General features: G+C 43.0%; 1 protein-coding gene across 5 annotated transcripts; it reads left to right on the plus strand.

The window, feature by feature from the left end:
* Nucleotides 1-15: 15 nt before the first annotated feature.
* LOC145878597 (calnexin) lies at nucleotides 16-26,083 on the plus strand. Of its 5 annotated transcripts, none has more exons than XR_014392071.1 (15): nucleotides 16-211; nucleotides 1,720-1,935; nucleotides 2,471-2,603; nucleotides 2,797-2,938; nucleotides 3,070-3,151; nucleotides 11,434-11,626; nucleotides 18,342-18,531; nucleotides 19,297-19,410; nucleotides 20,350-20,506; nucleotides 21,170-21,385; nucleotides 23,003-23,119; nucleotides 23,355-23,514; nucleotides 23,670-23,821; nucleotides 24,125-25,118; nucleotides 25,335-26,083. XR_014392071.1 is itself a non-coding variant. In XM_082974045.1 (14 exons), the coding sequence occupies exons 2-14, from the start codon at nucleotides 1,720-1,722 to the stop codon at nucleotides 24,209-24,211; spliced, it is 1,959 nt and encodes a 652-aa protein (XP_082830171.1). In that variant the 5' UTR covers nucleotides 16-211; the 3' UTR covers nucleotides 24,212-26,083. The 5 variants fall into 5 exon arrangements, 3 of the variants coding, with proteins under 3 accessions (XP_082830171.1, XP_082830172.1, XP_082830173.1); XR_014392070.1 differs by having other exon boundaries at nucleotides 24,125-24,801; nucleotides 24,877-26,083; XM_082974045.1 differs by having other exon boundaries at nucleotides 24,125-26,083.
* The last annotated feature ends 302 nt before the right edge of the window (nucleotides 26,084-26,385 follow it).

Raw genomic sequence — 26,385 nt, forward strand, 5'->3', positions numbered from 1 at the left:
GTTCTCTGTCCTCGGGCATGCGCAGTTAGCAGAAGTCGCTAACCGTTATCGACGTTCGAGGGTCTCCACGGCAATCTGTCCAGCCAGCTCCTCCAGGCCTTGGTACCCGCGTTTTACTCGAAGTGGGTCGAACGCAGTGAAAATAAAGTTGTTTGAGGATATTGGCGCAGAAAACATCACACAACTTGAATATTTTTTCCAATTGCACAAGGTTTGTTTGCTTGATATCTATCTAGTTAGCTACACTAATTCATTCTTCCCTGACTCTCTGTGTGCGTGACAACTGCAACACAACACATTTTGTTAGTTTAGCGTAGCCATTAGCTGGCTAACTTAGCTTTCTAACGTAATGCATTTTTCTCAGACAGGCCGTTTGTTCAGAATGGAAATATGTTTACATTTGGCACGTTAGGCTTTATGAATATGTCTGAAATGTCGCTGCATTTAGTAACCACATAGCTAGCTATTGATAACGCTCTGCTAGCCCGCTAATTCGCGCCACACACGGACGGGGTTGCAGGAGATAGCAAGGGACGTCCGGTGAACTGTCGCGAAAAACGTTAGTTATCTGAAGTTACCTAGTTTGTTATTTAGCTTTGCTTGTGCAGTTAGTTAATGCCAAATATTGCCGACACTCCATATATATATATATATATATATATATATATATATATATATATATATATATATCTGAAATAACTTGCTTCCTATAAAAAGACGTGACAGAAATATGATGAAAGATGGCTTGCTGATGTGATGTCTTGATAATGCGCTTAGCCTGACAGAATGTTCTAGTAGTAGTAGCTACAGTGGTCCTAGCTAACAATCCTGGCTATGTGGAGTTTTGTGGACACTTCTGGTCGGCAGCTGTAGGTTAATTTTGGTGCTCTCTCTCGGGGCATATGGGCATCCCCTAGGGAACTGTAGTCTGCCTGAGGGACAGTGGCTCCTTGCTTTGTTGGCGACCCACATCCACCTCCCCCAAACGTTCCATCAATCAGCTCGACGTTATGTTTACTCCAGCCCCGAGGGCCATTGATTTTGAAAATACTCTATCAAGCCATATTCAACCTTTACTCAATTGTAGCTGGCAATCTTATTGGTTCAAGTTGATGAAATGCTTGTCTAGTTATAATCTGAAAAGTGTCCTGGTTGGTGACAAGTCAATATTTTGCAAGTCATTGAAATGCAGAAAACCATTTTCGCATGGATTCATGAGTAATTGTATTTCATGGTACACATCTTTGAAACCTGATATAGGGTGTCTGTTTTTTAACATTCAGAAATATATTTTTATTGGAAAAAGCAGAGCCATGTATAATCTTTCTCTTGTGAAAGCCATCCATTTCCTTGCATACGGCCAAATTGCATTACAGTGACAAAACCTTATTTTGTTTTTAGAAAATATTTGTAGATGGAAAGATAGTGTCTGGAAAAGTACCTTTGAAATCAGAAGTGTATTAACCTTATTCCTGACCTCTTTCTTTGCTTTTCTCTCTCTTGGTCCGTCTTCCTCAAATCCTCCATTTACACCCTTACTTCACATGTTCTCCATCCCCACTGTCACGCCTTCTTCTCCCTCTCTCACCCCCCCACCCACTCCATTCCCCCTCCTCTCACAACCCCTCACCTCTCCTCCCACCTTTCCACCCCCTCACCCTCTCCATTACCACTCTCTCCTCCCTTCCCCCTACCATCCATCTCCACGTCTCTCTCCAGATGAAGCTGTGGTGGGGCTGGGCGTGTGTGCTGCTCCTCTCCCTCCTGGCTCTCTCTGTGTCCCAGGCTGAAGCTCAGGATGACCTGGAGATGGAGGAAGCTATGGTGGAAGACATGGTAGAAGATAGGGAAGACTCAGCAGAGATAGAGGGAGAGGCGGAGATGGAAGGGGAGGCGGAAGGGGAGAAGGGAACCGATGCCAACGTCTCCTTCCAGGTCAGTCAAAGGTCACCCAATAGGAAGTAGGATGACCTAGGTGGGGACATTTGAGATGGCACCCTTCTCCCTATGTAGTGTACCACGTGTGTGGGGCCTGGTCAGAAGTCTTGCAATATCTTGGAAATAGGGTGCCATTTTGGATGCATGCCTGGTGTGTTTTTTACACCCTCCAGTGTATCTCTACCCTTTTGAGTTTGAAACCCTAATCATTTGCCTATTATTTTTGTGTACCCGTAGCTAGTTAAACCCTAACTACAATCTCACTGTCATAACCCCAATTTTAGCCGGGGCCTTCAGGAAATCATGTCAGTAAATGTGTACTAAGCTGAGTCCCGATTCTCCACCCTTCCGGGTTTTACAGTGACAGAAAATCCCCCCAGCCGATTATTTAAATCCATGATGGGTAGTGTGAAGTGTACACTTCTGGATAAGGGTGAAGAATCTGGACCTAGCCCTACACTATATATCCCTCAGTTTGTGTTATATTTCACACACAAAGTAACCCCTCTGCCCCATTGGCTGAAAAACATAGGTGACCTACAAGACTCCTGTTCCCATCGGAGAGGTGTACTTCTCAGAGACCTTTGACGACGGCTCACTGGACAGGTGGCAGGTGTCAAAGACAATGAAGGAAGATGCAGACGATGAAATTGCTAAATATGATGGTAAGAAACAGACCACTTTTGCCCCCCACTCTACACTCTCCACTTGTGTGTGTTTTATGGGCACGCACATGTGTCTTTTTGCCAGTGTGTCAGTGAGAGACGACCCTGTTTCTTCTACTACTTAACCCCTCTCTCCTCTCCTGACCCCTCTCCTGACACTTCTCTCCTCTCCTGACCCCTCTCTCCTCTCCAGGTAAGTGGTCTGTGGAGCAGCTGAAGGAGAATAAAGTACCAGGAGACATGGGTCTGGTTCTTAAGTCCCGGGCCAAACATCACGCCATCGCCTCCCTGTTGGACAGACCCTTCCTCTTCCGGGACGACGCCCTAGTCGTACAGTGAGTTTGACCTCTTACCTTTTTTGTTTTGTGTATAAAAGTGCATTTTCAAAATTAGCTTTTGAGTACACTTGAGGCTAATTCATATTAACCGCTGAACTTTTAGAGAAACCTGTGTGCGTTTACCTTAGGTATGAGGTGAACTTCCAGGATGGTATTGACTGTGGTGGAGCCTACATCAAACTGCTGTCAGACGAAGATGACCTGGATCTGGTACGTTGGTGTTATTACTATAATCTGATCTATGATGTTGGTTAGTCTAGTCCCAGATCTGTTGGTGTTATTACTATAATCTGATCTATGATGTTGGTTAGTCTAGTCCCAGATCTGTTGGTGTTATTACTATAATCTGATCTATGATGTTGGTTAGTCTAGTCCCAGATCTGTTGGTGTTATTACTATAATCTGATCTATGATGTTGGTTAGTCTAGTCCCAGATCTGTTGGTGTTATTACTATAATCTGATCTATGATGTTGGTTAGTCTAGTCCCAGATCTGTTGGTGTTATTACTATAATCTGATCTATGATGTTGGTTAGTCTAGTCCCAGATCTGTTGGTGTTATTACTATAATCTGATCTATGATGTTGGTTAGTCTAGTCTCAGATCTGTTGGTGTTATTACTATAATCTGATCTATGATGTTGGTTAGTCTAGTCTCAGATCTGTTGGTGTTATTACTATAATCTGATCTATGATGTTGGTTAGTCTAGTCCCAGATCTGTTGGTGTTATTACTATAATCTGATCTATGATGTTGGTTAGTCTAGTCCCAGATCTGTTGGTGTTATTACTATAATCTGATCTATGATGTTGGTTAGTCTAGTCCCAGATCTGTTGGTGTTATTACTATAATCTGATCTATGATGTTGGTTAGTCTAGTCCCAGATCTGTTGGTGTTATTACTATAATCTGATCTATGATGTTGGTTAGTCTAGTCTCAGATCTGTTGGTGTTATTACTATAATCTGATCTATGATGTTGGTTAGTCTAGTCTCAGATCTGTTGGTGTTATTACTATAATCTGATCTATGATGTTGGTTAGTCTAGTCCCAGATCTGTTGGTGTTATTACTATAATCTGATCTATGATGTTGGTTAGTCTAGTCCCAGATCTGTTGGTGTTATTACTATAATCTGATCTATGATGTTGGTTAGTCTAGTCCCAGATCTGTTGGTGTTATTACTATAATCTGATCTATGATGTTGGTTAGTCTAGTCCCAGATCTGTTGGTGTTATTACTATAATCTGATCTATGATGTTGGTTAGTCTAGTCTCAGATCTGTTGGTGTTATTACTATAATCTGATCTATGATGTTGGGTAGTCTAGTCCCAGATCTGTTGGTGTTATTACTATAATCTGATCTATGATGTTGGTTAGTCTAGTCCCAGATCTGTTGGTGTTATTACTATAATCTGATCTATGATGTTGGTTAGTCTAGTCTCAGATCTGTTGGTGTTATTACTATAATCTGATCTATGATGTTGGTTAGTCTAGTCCCAGATCTGTTGGTGTTATTACTATAATCTGATCTATGATGTTGGTTAGTCTAGTCTCAGATCTGTTGGTGTTATTACTATAATCTGATCTATGATGTTGGTTAGTCTAGTCCCAGATCTGTTGGTGTTATTACTATAATCTGATCTATGATGTTGGGTAGTCTAGTCCCAGATCTGTTGGTGTTATTACTATAATCTGATCTATGATGTTGGTTAGTCTAGTCTCAGATCTGTTGGTGTTATTACTATAATCTGATCTATGATGTTGGTTAGTCTAGTCTCAGATCTGTTGGTGTTATTACTATAATCTGATCTATGATGTTGGTTAGTCTAGTCCCAGATCTGTTGGTGTTATTACTATAATCTGATCTATGATGTTGGTTAGTCTAGTCCCAGATCTGTTGGTGTTATTACTATAATCTGATCTATGATGTTGGTTAGTCTAGTCTCAGATCTGTTGGTGTTATTACTATAATCTGATCTATGATGTTGGTTAGTCTAGTCTCAGATCTGTTGGTGTTATTACTATAATCTGATCTATGATGTTGGTTAGTCTAGTCCCAGATCTGTTGGTGTTATTACTATAATCTGATCTATGATGTTGGTTAGTCTAGTCCCAGATCTGTTGGTGTTATTACTATAATCTGATCTATGATGTTGGTTAGTCTAGTCCCAGATCTGTTGGTGTTATTACTATAATCTGATCTATGATGTTGGTTAGTCTAGTCCCAGATCTGTTGGTGTTATTACTATAATCTGATCTATGATGTTGGTTAGTCTAGTCCCAGATCTGTTGGTGTTATTACTATAATCTGATCTATGATGTTGGTTAGTCTAGTCTCAGATCTGTTGGTGTTATTACTATAATCTGATCTATGATGTTGGTTAGTCTAGTCTCAGATCTGTTGGTGTTATTACTATAATCTGATCTATGATGTTGGTTAGTCTAGTCCCAGATCTGTTGGTGTTATTACTATAATCTGATCTATGATGTTGGTTAGTCTAGTCCCAGATCTGTTGGTGTTATTACTATAATCTGATCTATGATGTTGGTTAGTCTAGTCCCAGATCTGTTGGTGTTATTACTATAATCTGATCTATGATGTTGGTTAGTCTAGTCTCAGATCTGTTGGTGTTATTACTATAATCTGATCTATGATGTTGGTTAGTCTAGTCCCAGATCTGTTGGTGTTATTACTATAATCTGATCTATGATGTTGGTTAGTCTAGTCCCAGATCTGTTGGTGTTATTACTATAATCTGATCTATGATGTTGGTTAGTCTAGTCCCAGATCTGTTGGTGGTGTTACTATAATCTGATCTATGATGTTGGTTAGTCTAGTCTCAGATCTGTTGGTGTTATTACTATAATCTGATCTATGATGTTGGTTAGTCTAGTCCCAGATCTGTTGGTGTTATTACTATAATCTGATCTATGATGTTGGTTAGTCTAGTCTCAGATCTGTTGGTGTTATTACTATAATCTGATCTATGATGTTGGTTAGTCTAGTTCCAGATCTGTTGGTGTTATTACTATAATCTGATCTATGATGTTGGTTAGTCTAGTCCCAGATCTGTTGGTGTTATTACTATAATCTGATCTATGATGTTGGTTAGTCTAGTCTCAGATCTGTTGGTGTTATTACTATAATCTGATCTATGATGTTGGTTAGTCTAGTCTCAGATCTGTTGGTGTTATTACTATAATCTGATCTATGATGTTGGTTAGTCTAGTCTCAGATCTGTTGGTGTTATTACTATAATCTGATCTATGATGTTGGTTAGTCTAGTTCCAGATCTGTTGGTGTTATTACTATAATCTGATCTATGATGTTGGTTAGTCTAGTCCCAGATCTGTTGGTGTTATTACTATAATCTGATCTATGATGTTGGTTAGTCTAGTCCCAGATCTGTTGGTGTTATTACTATAATCTGATCTATGATGTTGGTTAGTCTAGTCTCAGATCTGTTGGTGTTATTACTATAATCTGATCTATGATGTTGGTTAGTCTAGTTCCAGATCTGTTGGTGTTATTACTGTAATCTGATCTATGATGTTGGTTAGTCTAGTCTCAGATCTGTTGGTGTTATTACTATAATCTGATCTATGATGTTGGTTAGTCTAGTCTCAGATCTGTTGGTGTTATTACTATAATCTGATCTATGATGTTGGTTAGTCTAGTCCCAGATCTGTTGGTGTTATTACTATAATCTGATCTATGATGTTGGTTAGTCTAGTCCCAGATCTGTTGGTGTTATTACTATAATCTGATCTATGATGTTGGTTAGTCTAGTCTCAGATCTGTTGGTGTTATTACTATAATCTGATCTATGATGTTGGTTAGTCTAGTCCCAGATCTGTTGGTGTTATTACTATAATCTGATCTATGATGTTGGTTAGTCTAGTCTCAGATCTGTTGGTGTTATTACTATAATCTGATCTATGATGTTGGTTAGTCTAGTCCCAGATCTGTTGGTGTTATTACTATAATCTGATCTATGATGTTGGTTAGTCTAGTCTCAGATCTGTTGGTGGTGTTACTATAATCTGATCTATGATGTTGGTTAGTCTAGTCCCAGATCTGTTGGTGTTATTACTATAATCTGATCTATGATGTTGGTTAGTCTAGTCTCAGATCTGTTGGTGTTATTACTATAATCTGATCTATGATGTTGGTTAGTCTAGTCCCAGATCTGTTGGTGTTATTACTATAATCTGATCTATGATGTTGGTTAGTCTAGTCTCAGATCTGTTGGTGGTGTTACTATAATCTGATCTATGATGTTGGTTAGTCTAGTCCCAGATCTGTTGGTGGTGTTACTATAATCTGATCTATGATGTTGGTTAGTCTAGTCCCAGATCTGTTGGTGTTATTACTATAATCTGATCTATGATGTTGGTTAGTCTAGTCCCAGATCTGTTGGTGTTATTACTATAATCTGATCTATGATGTTGGTTAGTCTAGTCCCAGATCTGTTGGTGTTATTACTATAATCTGATCTATGATGTTGGTTAGTCTAGTCTCAGATCTGTTGGTGGTGTTACTATAATCTGATCTATGATGTTGGTTAGTCTAGTCCCAGATCTGTTGGTGTTATTACTATAATCTGATCTATGATGTTGGTTAGTCTAGTCCCAGATATGTTGGTGTTATTACTATAATCTGATCTATGATGTTGGTTAGTCTAGTCCCAGATCTGTTGGTGTTATTACTATAATCTGATCTATGATGTTGGTTAGTCTAGTCCCAGATCTGTTGGTGTTATTACTATAATCTGATCTATGATGTTGGTTAGTCTAGTCCCAGATCTGTTGGTGGTGTTACTATAATCTGATCTATGATGTTGGTTAGTCTAGTCCCAGATCTGTTGGTGTTATTACTATAATCTGATCTATGATGTTGGGTAGTCTAGTCCCAGATCTGTTGGTGTTATTACTATAATCTGATCTATGATGTTGGTTAGTCTAGTCCCAGATCTGTTGGTGTTATTACTATAATCTGATCTATGATGTTGGTTAGTCTAGTCCCAGATCTGTTGGTGTTATTACTATAATCTGATCTATGATGTTGGTTAGTCTAGTCTCAGATCTGTTGGTGTTATTACTATAATCTGATCTATGATGTTGGTTAGTCTAGTCCCAGATCTGTTGGTGTTATTACTATAATCTGATCTATGATGTTGGTTAGTCTAGTCTCAGATCTGTTGGTGTTATTACTATAATCTGATCTATGATGTTGGTTAGTCTAGTCCCAGATCTGTTGGTGTTATTACTATAATCTGATCTATGATGTTGGTTAGTCTAGTCCCAGATCTGTTGGTGTTATTACTATAATCTGATCTATGATGTTGGTTAGTCTAGTCCCAGATCTGTTGGTGTTATTACTATAATCTGATCTATGATGTTGGTTAGTCTAGTCTCAGATCTGTTGGTGTTATTACTATAATCTGATCTATGATGTTGGTTAGTCTAGTCTCAGATCTGTTGGTGTTATTACTATAATCTGATCTATGATGTTGGTTAGTCTAGTCCCAGATCTGTTGGTGTTATTACTATAATCTGATCTATGATGTTGGTTAGTCTAGTCTCAGATCTGTTGGTGGTGTTACTATAATCTGATCTATGATGTTGGTTAGTCTAGTCCCAGATCTGTTGGTGTTATTACTATAATCTGATCTATGATGTTGGTTAGTCTAGTCTCAGATCTGTTGGTGTTATTACTATAATCTGATCTATGATGTTGGTTAGTCTAGTCTCAGATCTGTTGGTGTTATTACTATAATCTGATCTATGATGTTGGTTAGTCTAGTCCCAGATCTGTTGGTGTTATTACTATAATCTGATCTATGATGTTGGGTAGTCTAGTCCCAGATCTGTTGGTGTTATTACTATAATCTGATCTATGATGTTGGTTAGTCTAGTCTCAGATCTGTTGGTGTTATTACTATAATCTGATCTATGATGTTGGGTAGTCTAGTCCCAGATCTGTTGGTGTTATTACTATAATCTGATCTATGATGTTGGTTAGTCTAGTCTCAGATCTGTTGGTGTTATTACTATAATCTGATCTATGATGTTGGTTAGTCTAGTCCCAGATCTGTTGGTGTTATTACTATAATCTGATCTATGATGTTGGTTAGTCTAGTCCCAGATCTGTTGGTGTTATTACTATAATCTGATCTATGATGTTGGTTAGTCTAGTCCCAGATCTGTTGGTGTTATTACTATAATCTGATCTATGATGTTGGTTAGTCTAGTCCCAGATCTGTTGGTGGTGTTACTATAATCTGATCTATGATGTTGGTTAGTCTAGTCCCAGATCTGTTGGTGTTATTACTATAATCTGATCTATGATGTTGGTTAGTCTAGTCCCAGATCTGTTGGTGTTATTACTATAATCTGATCTATGATGTTGGTTAGTCTAGTCCCAGATCTGTTGGTGTTATTACTATAATCTGATCTATGATGTTGGTTAGTCTAGTCCCAGATCTGTTGGTGTTATTACTATAATCTGATCTATGATGTTGGTTAGTCTAGTCTCAGATCTGTTGGTGGTGTTACTATAATCTGATCTATGATGTTGGTTAGTCTAGTCCCAGATCTGTTGGTGTTATTACTATAATCTGATCTATGATGTTGGTTAGTCTAGTCTCAGATCTGTTGGTGGTGTTACTATAATCTGATCTATGATGTTGGTTAGTCTAGTCCCAGATCTGTTGGTGTTATTACTATAATCTGATCTATGATGTTGGTTAGTCTAGTCCCAGATCTGTTGGTGTTATTACTATAATCTGATCTATGATGTTGGTTAGTCTAGTCTCAGATCTGTTGGTGTTATTACTATAATCTGATCTATGATGTTGGTTAGTCTAGTCCCAGATCTGTTGGTGTTATTACTATAATCTGATCTATGATGTTGGTTAGTCTAGTCTCAGATCTGTTGGTGTTATTACTATAATCTGATCTATGATGTTGGTTAGTCTAGTCTCAGATCTGTTGGTGTTATTACTATAATCTGATCTATGATGTTGGTTAGTCTAGTCCCAGATCTGTTGGTGTTATTACTATAATCTGATCTATGATGTTGGTTAGTCTAGTCCCAGATCTGTTGGTGTTATTACTATAATCTGATCTATGATGTTGGTTAGTCTAGTCTCAGATCTGTTGGTGTTATTACTATAATCTGATCTATGATGTTGGTTAGTCTAGTCTCAGATCTGTTGGTGTTATTACTATAATCTGATCTATGATGTTGGTTAGTCTAGTCTCAGATCTGTTGGTGTTATTACTATAATCTGATCTATGATGTTGGTTAGTCTAGTCCCAGATCTGTTGGTGTTATTACTATAATCTGATCTATGATGTTGGTTAGTCTAGTCCCAGATCTGTTGGTGTTATTACTATAATCTGATCTATGATGTTGGTTAGTCTAGTTCCAGATCTGTTGGTGTTATTACTATAATCTGATCTATGATGTTGGTTAGTCTAGTCCCAGATCTGTTGGTGTTATTACTATAATCTGATCTATGATGTTGGTTAGTCTAGTCCCAGATCTGTTGGTGTTATTACTATAATCTGATCTATGATGTTGGTTAGTCTAGTCTCAGATCTGTTGGTGTTATTACTATAATCTGATCTATGATGTTGGTTAGTCTAGTTCCAGATCTGTTGGTGTTATTACTATAATCTGATCTATGATGTTGGTTAGTCTAGTCCCAGATCTGTTGGTGTTATTACTATAATCTGATCTATGATGTTGGTTAGTCTAGTCCCAGATCTGTTGGTGTTATTACTATAATCTGATCTATGATGTTGGTTAGTCTAGTCCCAGATCTGTTGGTGTTATTACTATAATCTGATCTATGATGTTGGTTAGTCTAGTCCCAGATCTGTTGGTGTTATTACTATAATCTGATCTATGATGTTGGTTAGTCTAGTCTCAGATCTGTTGGTGTTATTACTATAATCTGATCTATGATGTTGGTTAGTCTAGTCTCAGATCTGTTGGTGTTATTACTATAATCTGATCTATGATGTTGGTTAGTCTAGTCTCAGATCTGTTGGTGTTATTACTATAATCTGATCTATGATGTTGGTTAGTCTAGTCTCAGATCTGTTGGTGTTATTACTATAATCTGATCTATGATGTTGGTTAGTCTAGTCTCAGATCTGTTGGTGTTATTACTATAATCTGATCTATGATGTTGGTTAGTCTAGTCCCAGATCTGTTGGTGTTATTACTATAATCTGATCTATGATGTTGGTTAGTCTAGTTCCAGATCTGTTGGTACTTGACTTTGGCCTGGCTCCCACTTCTAAAGTTAACTCTCTCTATTTATATGCCTCCGTAATGCTGTACTTGGCTTTTCGGCCCGCCCAAGGATTTCAATGGCAGAAAAATCCCCTGGTTTCAACATGACTTCCAGCTCTAACATTGCCTAGTATAGTCTCAGTATAGCTGACTGTAACGCTGTACCTTACTGTTGTGGTGTTCTAGGAGCAGTTTAATGACCGTACCTCCTACACCATCATGTTTGGTCCTGATAAGTGTGGAGAGGACTACAAGCTGCACTTCATCTTCCGCCACAGGAGCCCTCTGAACAAAGACCTGGAGGAGAAACACGCCAAGAGGGCCGATGTCGACCTGAAGAAGTTCTACACCGACAAGAAGACTCATCTCTACACACTGGGTAGGAGAGAGAGAGAGAGAGGAGAGGGGGTGGGGGAGAGAGAGAGGAGAGAGAGAGAGAGAGGAGAGGGGGTGGGGGAGAGAGAGAGGAGAGGGAGAGAGAGAGAGAGAGAGAGAGAGAGAGAGGGGAGGTGTGGGTTGGGGGAAGAGGGGGTAGGGGAGAGAGAGAAGAGATGTGAGGAGGGGGTAGGGGAGAGGGAGAGGGGTTGGGGGAAGAGGGGGTAGGAGAGAGAGAGAGGAAGAGGGGGTAGGGGAGAGAGAGGAGGTGGGGGGTAGGGGAGAGAGAGAGGGGGTGTGGGTTGGGGGGGAGGGGGTAGGGGAGAGGGAGAGGAGGTGGGGGGAGGAGGGGGTAGGGGAGAGAGCGAGGAGGTGAGGAGGGGGTGGGGGGAGATGGGATGCGAGGAATCGTGGAAAGACAATGACAGAGAGCAACCCAGCTCTACGTGTCTGCTGGTTTGTGACCCACTGACTCCGACCCCGGTTAGAGGGGAACCCTTCAACCCAACAGTTGACACACACAGGAATTTGAATTTATATACACTGGAGATGAACATGGGGATGGTGGTGGTTCTGTAAGGGACAGAAACAGAGGTAATGAGTACACACATACTGAATACATACACCAAGTCACAGAGCAGAAATACATGGCTGAGGACTGTATAGATTACATTACAAACTGGGTGGATGGCGCCCTGAATGCTGATTGGCTGACAGCCGTCGTATATCAGACCGTATACAACGGGTATGACAAAACATGTTTTTACTGCTCTAATTACGTTGGTAACCAGTTTTTAATAGCAATAAGGCACCTCAGGGGTTTATGGTATATGGGCAATATACCATGGCTAAGGGCTGTGTCCAGGCACTCTGCTGTGGTATATTGGCCATATACCACACCCCCTCTGACCTTATTGCTGAATTACACCACACAGTGAACTCAGAGGACAATAGTAGTAACTGACTATGAAGACCCACATGCACAAGTCTCACAACTCACTTTGGGAACACCCACCATCCCATATTCAGAAATGAGTCCAGTTGTTGATGGGCAGACACAGATGTTACTGCCTGATGGAGACTGACAGTATTGTAGAGACAGATGTTACTACCTGATGGAGACTGACAGTATTGTAGAGACAGATGTTACTGCCTGATGGAGACTGACAGTATTGTAGAGACAGATGTTACTGCCTGATGGAGACTGACAGTATTGTAGAGACAGATGTTACTACCTGATGGAGACTGACAGTATTGTAGAGACAGAGATGTTACTGCCTGATGGAGACTGACAGTATTGTAGAGACAGATGTTACTACCTGATGGAGACTGACAGTATTGTAGAGACAGATGTTACTGCCTGATGGAGACTGACAGTATTGTAGAGACAGATGTTACTGCCTGATGGAGACTGACAGTATTGTAGAGACAGATGTTACTACCTGATGGAGACTGACAGTATTGTAGAGACAGATGTTACTGCCTGATGGAGACTGACAGTATTGTAGAGACAGATGTTACTGCCTGATGGAGACTGACAGTATTGTAGAGACAGATGTTACTGCCTGATGGAGACTGACAGTATTGTAGAGACAGATGTTACTACCTGATGGAGACTGACAGTATTGTAGAGACAGATGTTACTGCCTGATGGAGACTGACAGTATTGTAGAGACAGATGTTACTGCCTGATGGAGACTGACAGTATTGTAGAGACAGATGTTACTGTCTGATGGAGACTGACAGTATTGTAGAGACAGATGTTACTGCCTGATGGAGACTGACAGTATTGTAGAGACAGATGTTACTGCCTGATGGAGACTGACAGTATTGTAGAGACAGATGTTACTGCCTGATGGAGACTGACAGTATTGTAGAGACAGATGTTACTGCCTGATGGAGACTGACAGTATTGTAGAGACAGATGTTACTGCCTGATGGAGACTGACAGTATTGTAGAGACAGATGTTACTGCCTGATGGAGACTAACAGTATTGTAGAGACAGATGTTACTGCCTGATGGAGACTAACAGTATTGTAGAGACAGAGATGTTACTGCCGGATGGAGACTGACAGTATTGTAGAGACAGATGTTACTGCCTGATGGAGACTGACAGTATTGTAGAGACAGATGTTACTGCCTGATGGAGACTGACAGTATTGTAGAGACAGATGTTACTACCTGATGGAGACTGACAGTATTGTAGAGACAGAGATGTTACTGCCGGATGGAGACTGACAGTATTGTAGAGACAGATGTTACTGCCTGATGGAGACTGACAGTATTGTAGAGACAGATGTTACTGCCTGATGGAGACTGACAGTATTGTAGAGACAGATGTTACTACCTGATGGAGACTGACAGTATTGTAGAGACAGATGTTACTGCCTGATGGAGACTGACAGTATTGTAGAGACAGATGTTATTACCTGATGGAGACTGACAGTATTGTAGAGACAGAGATGTTACTACCTGATGGAGACTGACAGTATTGTAGAGACAGATGTTACTACCTGATGGAGACTGACAGTATTGTAGAGACAGATGTTACTGCCTGATGGAGACTGACAGTATTGTAGAGACAGATGTTACTGCCTGATGGAGACTGACAGTATTGTAGAGACAGAGATGTTACTGCCTGATGGAGACTGACAGTATTGTAGAGACAGATGTTACTGCCTGATGGAGACTGACAGTATTGTAGAGACAGATGTTACTACCTGATGGAGACTGACAGTATTGTAGAGACAGATGTTACTGCCTGATGGAGACTGACAGTATTGTAGAGACAGAGATGTTACTGCCTGATGGAGACTGACAGTATTGTAGAGACAGAGATGTTACTGCCGGATGGAGACTGACAGTATTGTAGAGACAGATGTTACTGTCTGATGGAGACTGACAGTATTGTAGAGACAGATGTTACTGCCTGATGGAGACTGACAGTATTGTAGAGACAGATGTTACTGTCTGATGGAGACTGACAGTATTGTAGAGACAGATGTTACTGCCTGATGGAGACTGACAGTATTGTAGAGACAGATGTTACTGCCTGATGGAGACTGACAGTATTGTAGAGACAGATGTTACTGCCTGATGGAGACTGACAGTATTGTAGAGACAGATGTTACTGCCTGATGGAGACTGACAGTATTGTAGAGACACAGATGTTACTGTCTGATGGAGACTGACAGTATTGTAGAGACAGATGTTACTACCTGATGGAGACTGACAGTATTGTAGAGACAGATGTTACTGCCTGATGGAGACTGACAGTATTGTAGAGACAGAGATGTTACTGCCGGATGGAGACTGACAGTATTGTAGAGACAGATGTTACTGCCTGATGGAGACTGACAGTATTGTAGAGACAGATGTTACTGCCTGATGGAGACTGACAGTATTGTAGAGACAGATGTTACTGCCTGATGGAGACTGACAGTATTGTAGAGACAGATGTTACTGCCTGATGGAGACTGACAGTATTGTAGAGACAGATGTTACTACCTGATGGCGACTGACAGTATTGTAGAGACAGATGTTACTACCTGATGGAGACTGACAGTATTGTAGAGACAGATGTTACTGCCTGATGGAGACTGACAGTATTGTAGAGACAGAGATGTTACTGCCTGATGGAGACTAACAGTATTGTAGAGACAGATGTTACTGCCTGATGGAGACTGACAGTATTGTAGAGACAGATGTTACTGCCTGATGGAGACTGACAGTATTGTAGAGACAGATGTTACTGCCTGATGGAGACTGACAGTATTGTAGAGACAGATGTTACTACCTGATGGAGACTGACAGTATTGTAGAGACAGATGTTACTGCCTGATGGAGACTGACAGTATTGTAGAGACAGAGATGTTACTGCCTGATGGAGACTGACAGTATTGTAGAGACAGAGATGTTACTGCCGGATGGAGACTGACAGTATTGTAGAGACAGATGTTACTGTCTGATGGAGACTGACAGTATTGTAGAGACAGATGTTACTGCCTGATGGAGACTGACAGTATTGTAGAGACAGATGTTACTGTCTGATGGAGACTGACAGTATTGTAGAGACAGATGTTACTGTCTGATGGAGACTGACAGTATTGTAGAGACAGATGTTACTGCCTGATGGAGACTGACAGTATTGTAGAGACAGATGTTACTGCCTGATGGAGACTGACAGTATTGTAGAGACAGATGTTACTGCCTGATGGAGACTGACAGTATTGTAGAGACAGATGTTACTGCCTGATGGAGACTGACAGTATTGTAGAGACACAGATGTTACTGTCTGATGGAGACTGACAGTATTGTAGAGACAGATGTTACTACCTGATGGAGACTGACAGTATTGTAGAGACAGATGTTACTGCCTGATGGAGACTGACAGTATTGTAGAGACAGAGATGTTACTGCCGGATGGAGACTGACAGTATTGTAGAGACAGATGTTACTGCCTGATGGAGACTGACAGTATTGTAGAGACAGATGTTACTGCCTGATGGAGACTGACAGTATTGTAGAGACAGAGATGTTACTGCCTGATGGAGACTGACAGTATTGTAGAGACAGAGATGTTACTGCCTGATGGAGACTGACAGTATTGTAGAGACAGATGTTACTGCCTGATGGAGACTGACAGTATTGTAGAGACAGAGATGTTACTGCCTGATGGAGACTGACAGTATTGTAGAGACAGAGATGTTACTGCCTGATGGAGACTGACAGTATTGTAGAGACAGATGTTACTGCCTGATGGAGACTGACAGTATTGTAGAGACAGATGTTACTGCCTGATGGAGACTGACAGTATTGTAGAGACAGATGTTACTGCCTGATGGAGACTGACAGTATTGTAGAGACAGATGTTACTGCCTGATGGAGACTGACAGTATTGTAGAGACAGATGTTACTGTCTGATGGAGACTGACAGTATTGTAGAGACAGATGTTACTGCCTGATGGAGACTGACAGTATTGTAGAGACAGATGTTACTACCTGATGGAGACTGACAGTATTGTAGAGACAGATGTTACTACCTGATGGAGACTGACAGTATTGTAGAGACAGATGTTACTACCTGATGGAGACTGACAGTATTGTAGAGACAGATGTTACTGCCTGATGGAGACTGACAGTATTGTAGAGACAGATGTTACTACCTGATGGAGACTGACAGTATTGTAGAGACAGATGTTACTGCCTGATGGAGACTGACAGTATTGTAGAGACAGATGTTACTACCTGATGGAGACTGACAGTATTGTAGAGACAGATGTTACTGCCTGATGGAGACTGACAGTATTGTAGAGACAGATGTTACTGCCTGATGGAGACTGACAGTATTGTAGAGACAGAGATGTTACTGCCGGATGGAGACTGACAGTATTGTAGAGACAGATGTTACTGCCTGATGGAGACTGACAGTATTGTAGAGACAGATGTTACTGCCTGATGGAGACTGACAGTATTGTAGAGACAGATGTTACTGCCTGATGGAGACTGACAGTATTGTAGAGACAGATGTTACTGCCTGATGGAGACTGACAGTATTGTAGAGACAGAGATGTTACTGCCTGATGGAGACTGACAGTATTGTAGAGACAGATGATACTGCCTGATGGAGACTGACAGTATTGTAGAGACAGATGTTACTGCCTGATGGAGACTGACAGTATTGTAGAGACAGATGTTACTGCCTGATGGAGACTGACAGTATTGTAGAGACAGAGATGTTACTGCCTGATGGAGACTGACAGTATTGTCTGACCTGCAGAGACAAAGGGATGGGCAAATGTACGGCCCCCTACCAACCTCCGTAGCAGGACACAGGTCAGAGAGTTTGAGAGGCAGGTTCATGGTTCGGTGGTGGGGGATGGGGACCTCAGGGTTGTGCTGATAACTCACCACAAGGGAATTTGTAACAGACACATTGAGATAAGAGACGATGTGTGTGTCCAGGACAAGTTACTCTCTTTTCTGAACTCATGTTTCATGTTTCTCTCCCTCTCTCCCCTCCCTCCCTCTCTCCCTCCCTCCCTCTCTCCCCCTCCCTCCCTCTCTCCCCTCCCTCTCTCTCCCCCTCCCTCTCTCTCTCCCTCCCTCTCTCTCTCTCCCTCCCTCTCTCTCTCCCCCTCCCGCTCTCTCTCCCCTCCCGCTCTCTCTCTCCCTCCCTCTCTCTCTCTCTCTCTCTCTCTCTCTCTCCCTCTCTCTCTCTCTCTCCCTCCCGCTCTCTCTCCCCTCCCGCTCTCTCTCCCCTCCCCTCTCTCTCTCTCCCTCTCTCTCTCTCTCTCCCTCTCTCTCTCTCTCTCCCTCCCGTCTCTCTCTCCCCTCCCTCTCCCCGCTCTCCTCCCTCTCCCCGCTCTCCCCGCTCTCCTCCCTCTCCCCGCTCTCCTCCCTCTCCCCGCTCTCCTCGCTCTCCTCCCTCTCCCCCGCTCTCCCCTCCTCTCCCCGCTCTCCTCCCTCTCCCCGCTCTCCTCCCTCTCCCCGCTCTCCTCCCTCTCCCCGCTCTCCTCCCTCTCCCCCGCTCTCCTCCCTCTCCCTCCCGCTCTCTCCTCTCCCTCCCGCTCTCTCCTCTCCCTCCCGCTCTCTCTCCCTCCCGCTCTCTCTCCCTCCCGCTCTCTCTCCCCTCCCGCTCTCTCTCTCCCTCCCACTCTCTCTCCCTCCCGCTCTCCCCCCACCCCTCCTCTCTCCCCTCCCTCTCCCCCCCATACAGTCCTGAACCCAGACAACAGCTATGAGATCCTGGTAGACCAGAGCAGTGTTAGTCGTGGCTCTCTGCTTCATGATGTGGTTCCTCCTGTTAACCCCACCAAGGAGATAGATGATCCCACTGACTCTAAACCTGAAGACTGGGACGAGAGGGCCAAGATACCAGACCCAGAGGCTGTCAAACCTGACAACTGGTGGGTTCAACTTCAACACCACTTTTTGGGAATGTTTTTGGGGGAGTCGTGACTAAAAGCAAACCAGGTATTAGCAGGCATGACTGAGGAGAGGGTCTAGTTCTGAAGGATTTGTGCTTATATTCTAAAACAGAAATCCTTTAAGGACTGTAGATATAATGCGTCTATTAAAGCTGTATTATATGGCTTTGTAGGCGACCCGACCAAATTCATATAGAAATGTGAGTTTACACTCCATGGAAAGTTTATTAGGTACACCATCCCATTCAAGAAAATGTTTCGCTCCTACAGACAATGAGTCACGTGGTGTGAGGAATGTTTTCCTGGCACACATTAGGTCCCTTGATACCAATTGAGCAATGTTTTAATGCCCCGAAGAATTCAGGCTGTTCTGGAGGCAAAGGGGGTCCGACCCAGTATTAGATGGGTGTACCTAATAAACTGACCACTGAGTGTAGATCTGTCATTGGAAGGAAGTCTGATGAGGGGTAGATATGTTCTGTATGTGCCATTTCTATGCTTCCTGCCCTTAAGTTGAGTTTTTTTCAACTTTTGACTTTTTGTACATCTGCTGTCAGAGGTTTAGATGGTACAATGATTCTCTACATTTGTTTTGTCACAAACTGAAAATTAGGCAAAACTATTGTGATTTTTTTTTGCAGCCATGTAATGGTGTTTGCGATTTCTACATATTATGCCTCTAGGGGTAATATTGAGCAACATGCTTGGTTTTTATGCCAAACCATTTGGCATCTTGTGTTCCAGGGATGAGGAGGCTCCGGCTAAGATCCAGGACCCTGATGCTGTGAAGCCAGAGGGATGGCTGGACGACGAGCCTGAGTTTGTAGCCGACCCCGCCGCCAATAAACCAGACGACTGGTAAACACACTGAACATACACACACACACACACCGTACACACACACACACACACCGTACACACACACACATCAATAAAAACTGTTGTTTTGGGAACTCCACTTTTTCTGTCTTTCTCTCCTTTCTTTACATCCATCTCTCTCGCTCTCCTTTATCACCATCTCTCTCTTTCCTCTCTCACCATCTCTCTCTCCTCTCTCTCACCATCTCTCCTCTCTCTCTCCTCTCTCACCATCTCTCTCTCCTCTCTCTCACCATCTCTCTTTCCTCTCTCACCATCTCTCTTTCCTCTCTCACCATCTCTCTCTTCTCTCACCATCTCTCTCTCCTCTCACCATCTCTCTCTCCTCTCACCATCTCTCTCTCCTCTCTCACCATCTCTCTCTCCTCTCTCACCATCTCTCTCTCCTCTCTCACCATCTCTCTCTCCTCTCTCACCATCTCTCTCTCCTCTCTCACCATCTCTCTCTCCTCTCACCATCTCTCTCTCCTCTCTCACCATCTCTCTCCATCTCTCTCTCTCTCTCCTCTCTCACCATCTCTCTCTTTCCTCTCTCACCATCTCTCTTTCCTCTCTCACCATCTCTCTCTCCTCTCTCTCACCATCTCTCTCCTCTCTCACCATCTCTCTCCATCTCTCTCTCTCTCTCCTCTCTCACCATCTCTCTCTCTCCTCTCTCACCATCTCTCACCATCTCTCTCTCTCCTCTCTCACCATCTCTCTCTCTCCTCTCTCACCATCTCTCTCTCTCTCTCCTCTCTCACCATCTCTCTCTCTCCATCTCTCTCCATCTCTCACCATCTCTCTCTCTATCTCTCCTCTCGCACCATATCTCCCTCCTCTCTCACCATATATCTCTCCTCTCACCATCTCTCTCCTCTCATCTCTCTCTCCTTTATCTCTCCTCTCTCACCATCTCTCTCCTTTATCTCTCTGTAGGGATGAGGAGATGGATGGAGAGTGGGAGGCCCCTCAGGTTCCTAACCCAGTGTGTGAGACAGCCCCTGGATGTGGGCAGTGGAAACCCCCTACCATCAACAACCCTCAGTACAAGGGCAAGTGGAAGGCCCCTCTGGTGGACAACCCCCACTACCAGGTAACATAATCCTTTCCTGAAGGCACATGTTTCATTAGGTTATTGTTGGTCTATAGGCCTGAGATCCCTTTCTTATTGCTGGTCTATAGGCCTGAGATCCCTGTCTTATTGCTGGTCTATAGGCCTGAGATCCCTGTCTTATTGTTGGTCTATAGGCCTGAGATCCCTGTCTTATTGTTGGTCTATAGGCCTGAGATCCCTGTCTTATTGTTGGTCTATAGGCCTGAGATCCCTGTCTTATTGTTGGTCTATAGGCCTGAGATCCCTGTCTTATTGTTGGTCTATAGGCCTGAGATCCCTGTCTTATTGTTGGTCTATAGGCCTGAGATCCCTGTCTTATTGTTGGTCTATAGGCCTGAGATCCCTGTCTTATTGTTGGTCTATAGGCCTGAGATCCCTGTCTTATTGTTGGTCTGTAAGGCTGATATTCAGAGCTGAGATCCCTGTCTTATTATTGGTCTGTAAGGCTGATATTCAGAGCTTCACCCAAATGTACATGACATTACATGACAATCTGCATGCACAGATCTCAAGTCAGAATGCCACTCTGAGTACATGTGGACACTAAAGCGTCTCTTCTGTAACATTTGACCTCTCCTCTCCCAGGGTGTGTGGACACTAAAGCATCTCTTCTACTGTAACATTTGACCTCTCCTCTCCCAGGGTGTGTGGAGCCCGCGTAAGATCCAGAACCCGGACTACTTTGAGGACCTGGCTCCGTTCAAGATGACGTCGTTCAGAGCCGTGGGGCTGGAGCTCTGGTCTATGACATCAGAGATCTACTTCGATAACTTCATCATCACTTCATATAAAGAGGTGGCTGATCGCTGGGCTGGAGACAGCTGGGGACTCAAGAAACTGGTGGCTAGTGCCAACGAGGTGTGTATGACACACACACACGTAGATAGACTCAGCAAAAAAGAAACGTCCCTTTTTCAGGACCCTGTCTTTCAAAGATAATTCATAAAAATCCAAATAACTTCACAGATCTTCATTGTAAAGGGTTTAAACACTGTTTCCCATGCTTGTTCAATGAACCATAAACAATGAATGAACATGCACCTATGGAACGGTCGTTAACACACTAACAGCTTACAGATGGTAGGCAATTAAGGTCACAGTTATGAAAATGTAGGACACTAAAGAGGCCTTTCTACTGACTCTAAAAAACACCAAATGAAAGATGCCCAGGGTCCCTGCTCATCTTCGTGAACGTGCCTTAGGCATGCTGCAAGGAGGCATGAGGACTGCAGATGTGGCCAGGGCAATAAATTGCAATGTCCGTACTGTGAGACGCCTAAGACAGCGCTACAGGGAGACAGGACGGACAGCTGATCGTCCTCACAGTGGCAGACCACGTGTAACAACACCTGCACAGGATCGGTACATCCGAACATCACACCTGCGGGACAGGTACAGGATGGCAACAACAACTGCCCGAGGTACACCAGGAACTCACAATCCCTCCATCAGTGCTCAGACTGTCCGCAATAGGCTGAGAGAGGCTGGACTGAGGGCTTGTAGGCCTGTTGTAAGGCAGGTCCTCACCAGACATCACCGGTAACAACGTCACCTATGGGCACAAACCCACCGTCGCTGGACCAGACAGGACTGGCAAAAAGTGCTCTTCACTGACGAGTCACGGTTTTGTCTCACCAGGGGTGATGGTCGGATTAGCGTTTATCATCTAAGGAATGAGCGTTACACCAAGGCCTGTACTCTGGAGAGGGATCGATTTGGAGGTGGAGGGTCCGTCATGGTCTGGGGCGGTGTGTCACAGCATCATCGGACTGAGCTCGTTGTCATTGCAGGCAATCTCAATGCTGTGCGTTACAGGGAAGACATCCTCCTCCCTCATGTGGTACCCTTCCTGCAGGCTCATCCTGACATGACCCTCCAGCATGACAATGCCACCAGCCATACTGCTCGTTCAGTGAGTGATTTCCTGCAGGACAGGAATGTCAGTGTTCTGCCATGGCCAGCGAAGAGCCCGGATCTCAATCCCATTGAGCACGTCTGGGACCTGTTGGATCGGAGGGTGAAGGCTAGGGCCATTCCCCCAGAAATGTCTGGGAACTTGCAGGTGCCTTGGTGGAAGAGTGGGGTAACATCTCACAGCACGAACTGGCAAATCTGGTGCAGTCCATGAGGAGGAGATGCACTGCAGTACTTAATGCAGCTGGTGGCCACACCAGATACTGACTGTTACTTTTGATTTTGACCCCCCCCCCTTTGTTCAGGGACACATTATTCCATTTGTTAGTCACATGTCTGTGGAACTTGTTCAGTTTAAGTCTGTTGTTGAATCTTATGTTCATAAATATTTACACATATTAAATTTGCTGAAAATAAACACAGTTGACAGTGCGAGGAAGTTTTGTTTTTTTGCTGAGTTTACAAACATGCAGAACACAGACACACTTTTTATATATTTCCTCACTGAATGTTCATTCACACACAGTTATATTTGCTTAATATCACCCCCCCCCCCCCCAGCCGGGTGTGTTTTCCCAGTTGACCATGGCAGCAGAGGAGAGACCGTGGCTCTGGGTGGTCTACATACTGACTGTTGGTCTGCCCATAGGACTGACTGTTTTATTCTGCTGGCCCAAGGTAACACACCAACACTATGGACTTGTGGTGTTTCCTGCTCTGTCTGTGTGTTTGATATTCAATTCATCTTGTCATTTTCACTATACAGCCAAACAACACTCCTATATATTGTTCTTTGCAATTTAAGAGGCTATTTATCTATCTAACCACCAGCTCATTGTCTGACTCTCTCTCTCCCTCTGACTCCTCTTTCTCTGATTCTCTTTCTGACTCTCTCTCTGACTCTCTCCTACAGAAATCAGATGATGACTATGTGTACAAGAAGGTGGACCCGCCTAAACCCGATGTAGAAGAGGAGGAAGAGGATGATGATGAAGAAGAGGAGGAGGAGGAAGAAGAGGAGAAGGGAGACCAAGCAGCTGAGGCCAAAGCTACTGAGAGTCTAACACCTGCAGGTCAGAGAGAAGACATGAGATCTCTCTCGCCTTCTCTCCTTCCCACTCTTTCTCCCTCTTCCTCCCCCTCTCTCTCCTCACTTGTTCTCTCTTCCAGATTTATTCTTCTCTTTTCCTTAGTTAATATTTCCTCTCATTCTCCTTTTCTCTTTCAGAAGCGAAGAAAGAGAAGGCGGAGGAGGAGACTGGGGCAGCTGGAGGGGACAGTGTAGAAGATGAAGAGGAAGATGAGGAGGAGGAGGACGAAGGAGAGGAGGAAGAAGAGACCAAGTCCAATGAGGCAGCATCGGATGATGTCAGTGCTGAGGTACTCTGTTAGTTTTCTGAAAGATCAAAATGTCCTCTACAATACTCAGTTACACATTTGACCCTCTGAAACTCTGGCTTCACCCTAATTATCTCTTCTTCCTCCAAGTGTGCACTTGTTCACTTCCCTTCACTGAAATGACTGGTGTAACAAATATGGTGGAAACTCCCACGAGAACATGCCTCCACCAATCCAATGCTTTCATATTTGTGGGAAGTAGTGAACAAGTGCACACTTCAGGAGAAAGTAGACATTGGGACACCTTGTCTTTCATTCATCCCTTTTTCATCCCTCCTTTCCAAGCAGAAGGAGGAGGCAGACGAGGGGGGCCACAGCGTTGGCGACGGACACAAACAGTCTGTGAGGAAGAGGAGGGTACGGAAAGACTGATGAAGACCAACGACGACAAATGAAGCCTTCTCTCTCTCTCTCTCTCTCTCATCTCTGCATGCCCTCTGGTGGTCCTAGTGACCAAGATACTACCCCTCCTCCTCCATCAGTCGAATGACAACCATCCCCCTTTCCTTCTCATCTTCCTTTGTTCTCTCTATCCGTTACGCCTCTCTCTAAGGCCATCAAGGCTACCCTGACCCCCCAACCCTCCTTTCTTCCAAAATGAATACTATGCCCCCTCATCTTCTTCCTCCTTCCCCCCATCATCTTCATCAGCTGCAACTTTCTAACCCCCCTCCCTCCCAACCCCCCCCCCCCCTCTTCAGCTTCCAGTCTTCCTGACTATAGTTCCTAGTTCTGGTTTATTGTTGGCATTTGTTAAGCTTCAGAAGTATTTTTTTATTCAAACTAAAGTTAAAAGGCAGCTCTCTCTGGCTTGTGTCTCAAATGACACCCTATTCCCTGAAATAGAGCTTTGGTCAGGGTAGTGCACTACATGGGGGGGAAATAAGGTGTTAAAAAGTAGTGCACTACATGGGGGGGAAATAAGGTGTTCAAAATTAGTGCACTACATGGGGGGAAATAAGGTGTTCAAAATTAGTGCACTACATGGGGGGAAATAAGGTGTTCAAAAGTAGTGCACTACATGGGGGGGAAATAAGGTGTTATAAAGTAGTGCACTACTTGGGGGGAATAAGGTGTTAAAAAGTAGTGCACTACTTGGGGGGAAATAAGGTGTTAAAAAGTAGTGCACTACATGGGGGAAAATAAGGTGTTAAAAAGTAGTGCACTACTTGGGGGGAAATAAAGTGTTAAAAAGTAGTGCACTACATGGGGAATAGGGTGGTGAGAGAGAGTGAAGACCTCTATAGCCATGTTACTGTATTGCTGCTGTGTGACTGAAGTTGCCATGTTTCTCCAGCCTGGTCTCAGATCTGGTTGTAGTTGGAGTCAATTCCTCTGACTATTATTGTGACAATATTTGGTTCTAAAATACAAACTGTGCATCCCAAATGGCACCCTGTTCCCGTTATATTGAACTACCCTATGGGCCCTGGTCAAAAGTAGTGCACTATATAGGGTGCCTCTGGTCAAAAGTAGTGCACTATATTGGGAATAGGGTGCCATTTGGGACTTACATATACAGATCTGGGACCAGTCTTAAAGTTTTAGTAGAGAGACAGACAGAAGGATATTTTAAGACAATAAGGCGCCTTACGTCAGGTTTAAGAAGGTTATACATCTACTTTAGATTCATAGTGTTTGTTTTTCATTAACTTATAAAAGGAAGTTCATAATATAATATGTCAGTTCTTTGTGTTATTTAGTTTTTTACTAAATTATATGGATTTAAAACTGAGGATTGAAAATCGGCACTGATAAAAATGTATCTATTTATTCATTCTCGTTTGAAACTTCTCCCTCTTGTTCATTTTAAGGCTAAATTTAAAACATAAGAAAATATTACAATGCAGTTTTTTTGTCTTGAGTGAATTGAAATGTTAGGATGTTTGAAAAAATATATATATTATAATAATTTGTAGTTAGTTTTACCACTGTTTTGCTTATTGTGAGCCTACGTCAGAACAAACAAGTTGTTTGCCCAAAGTCAGCATAAAACCCTCTATTCTCCACCCGAGGGAGGTGGGTATTCCCAAATATCCTAACTCCGGTTCCAGAATGAATTACAAACAATTCTGTCTTGTATGGAAAGAGATGTGCAGATTTCTGCGTTTGTTCTGTTTTCTCTCCAGCTTTTTCTAGTAAATGTTTTCTGTTCTCGTCCGACAACCAGGCATATTTCCCTGTTTTCAATAAGTTGCAAATTGTACATTGCTCTTGGAAAATTAAATATTTAATACAAAAACAGTCTTACTAGTTAGTTGTACGCCTGGTCCCAGATCTGTTTGTGGTCTTGTCTCATTTCTGTCATTGTCAAGGAGTTGGTATAACACTATCAAACAGACTGGCTCTCAGGCTAACTTGTCATGGTACTGTTTCATTTCCATGAAAGGTGCTGAGTCATGTGTATGATTAACTATGACTAGTGTTGTACTAGGCTGCTCCCCTCTTGGGGCCAAACAGAATTCACCTAAGTAGTTGTCTGAAGTGTGGCCTTGAAAGGGAACATCACCCTCTGGATCGGAACAGCATTCTTGGCTTGCACTGGA

The sequence above is a fragment of the Salmo salar genome, chromosome 04 (genome assembly GCF_965601325.2).
Source record: "Salmo salar chromosome 04, fSalSal1, whole genome shotgun sequence".
NCBI lineage: Eukaryota > Metazoa > Chordata > Actinopteri > Salmoniformes > Salmonidae > Salmo > Salmo salar.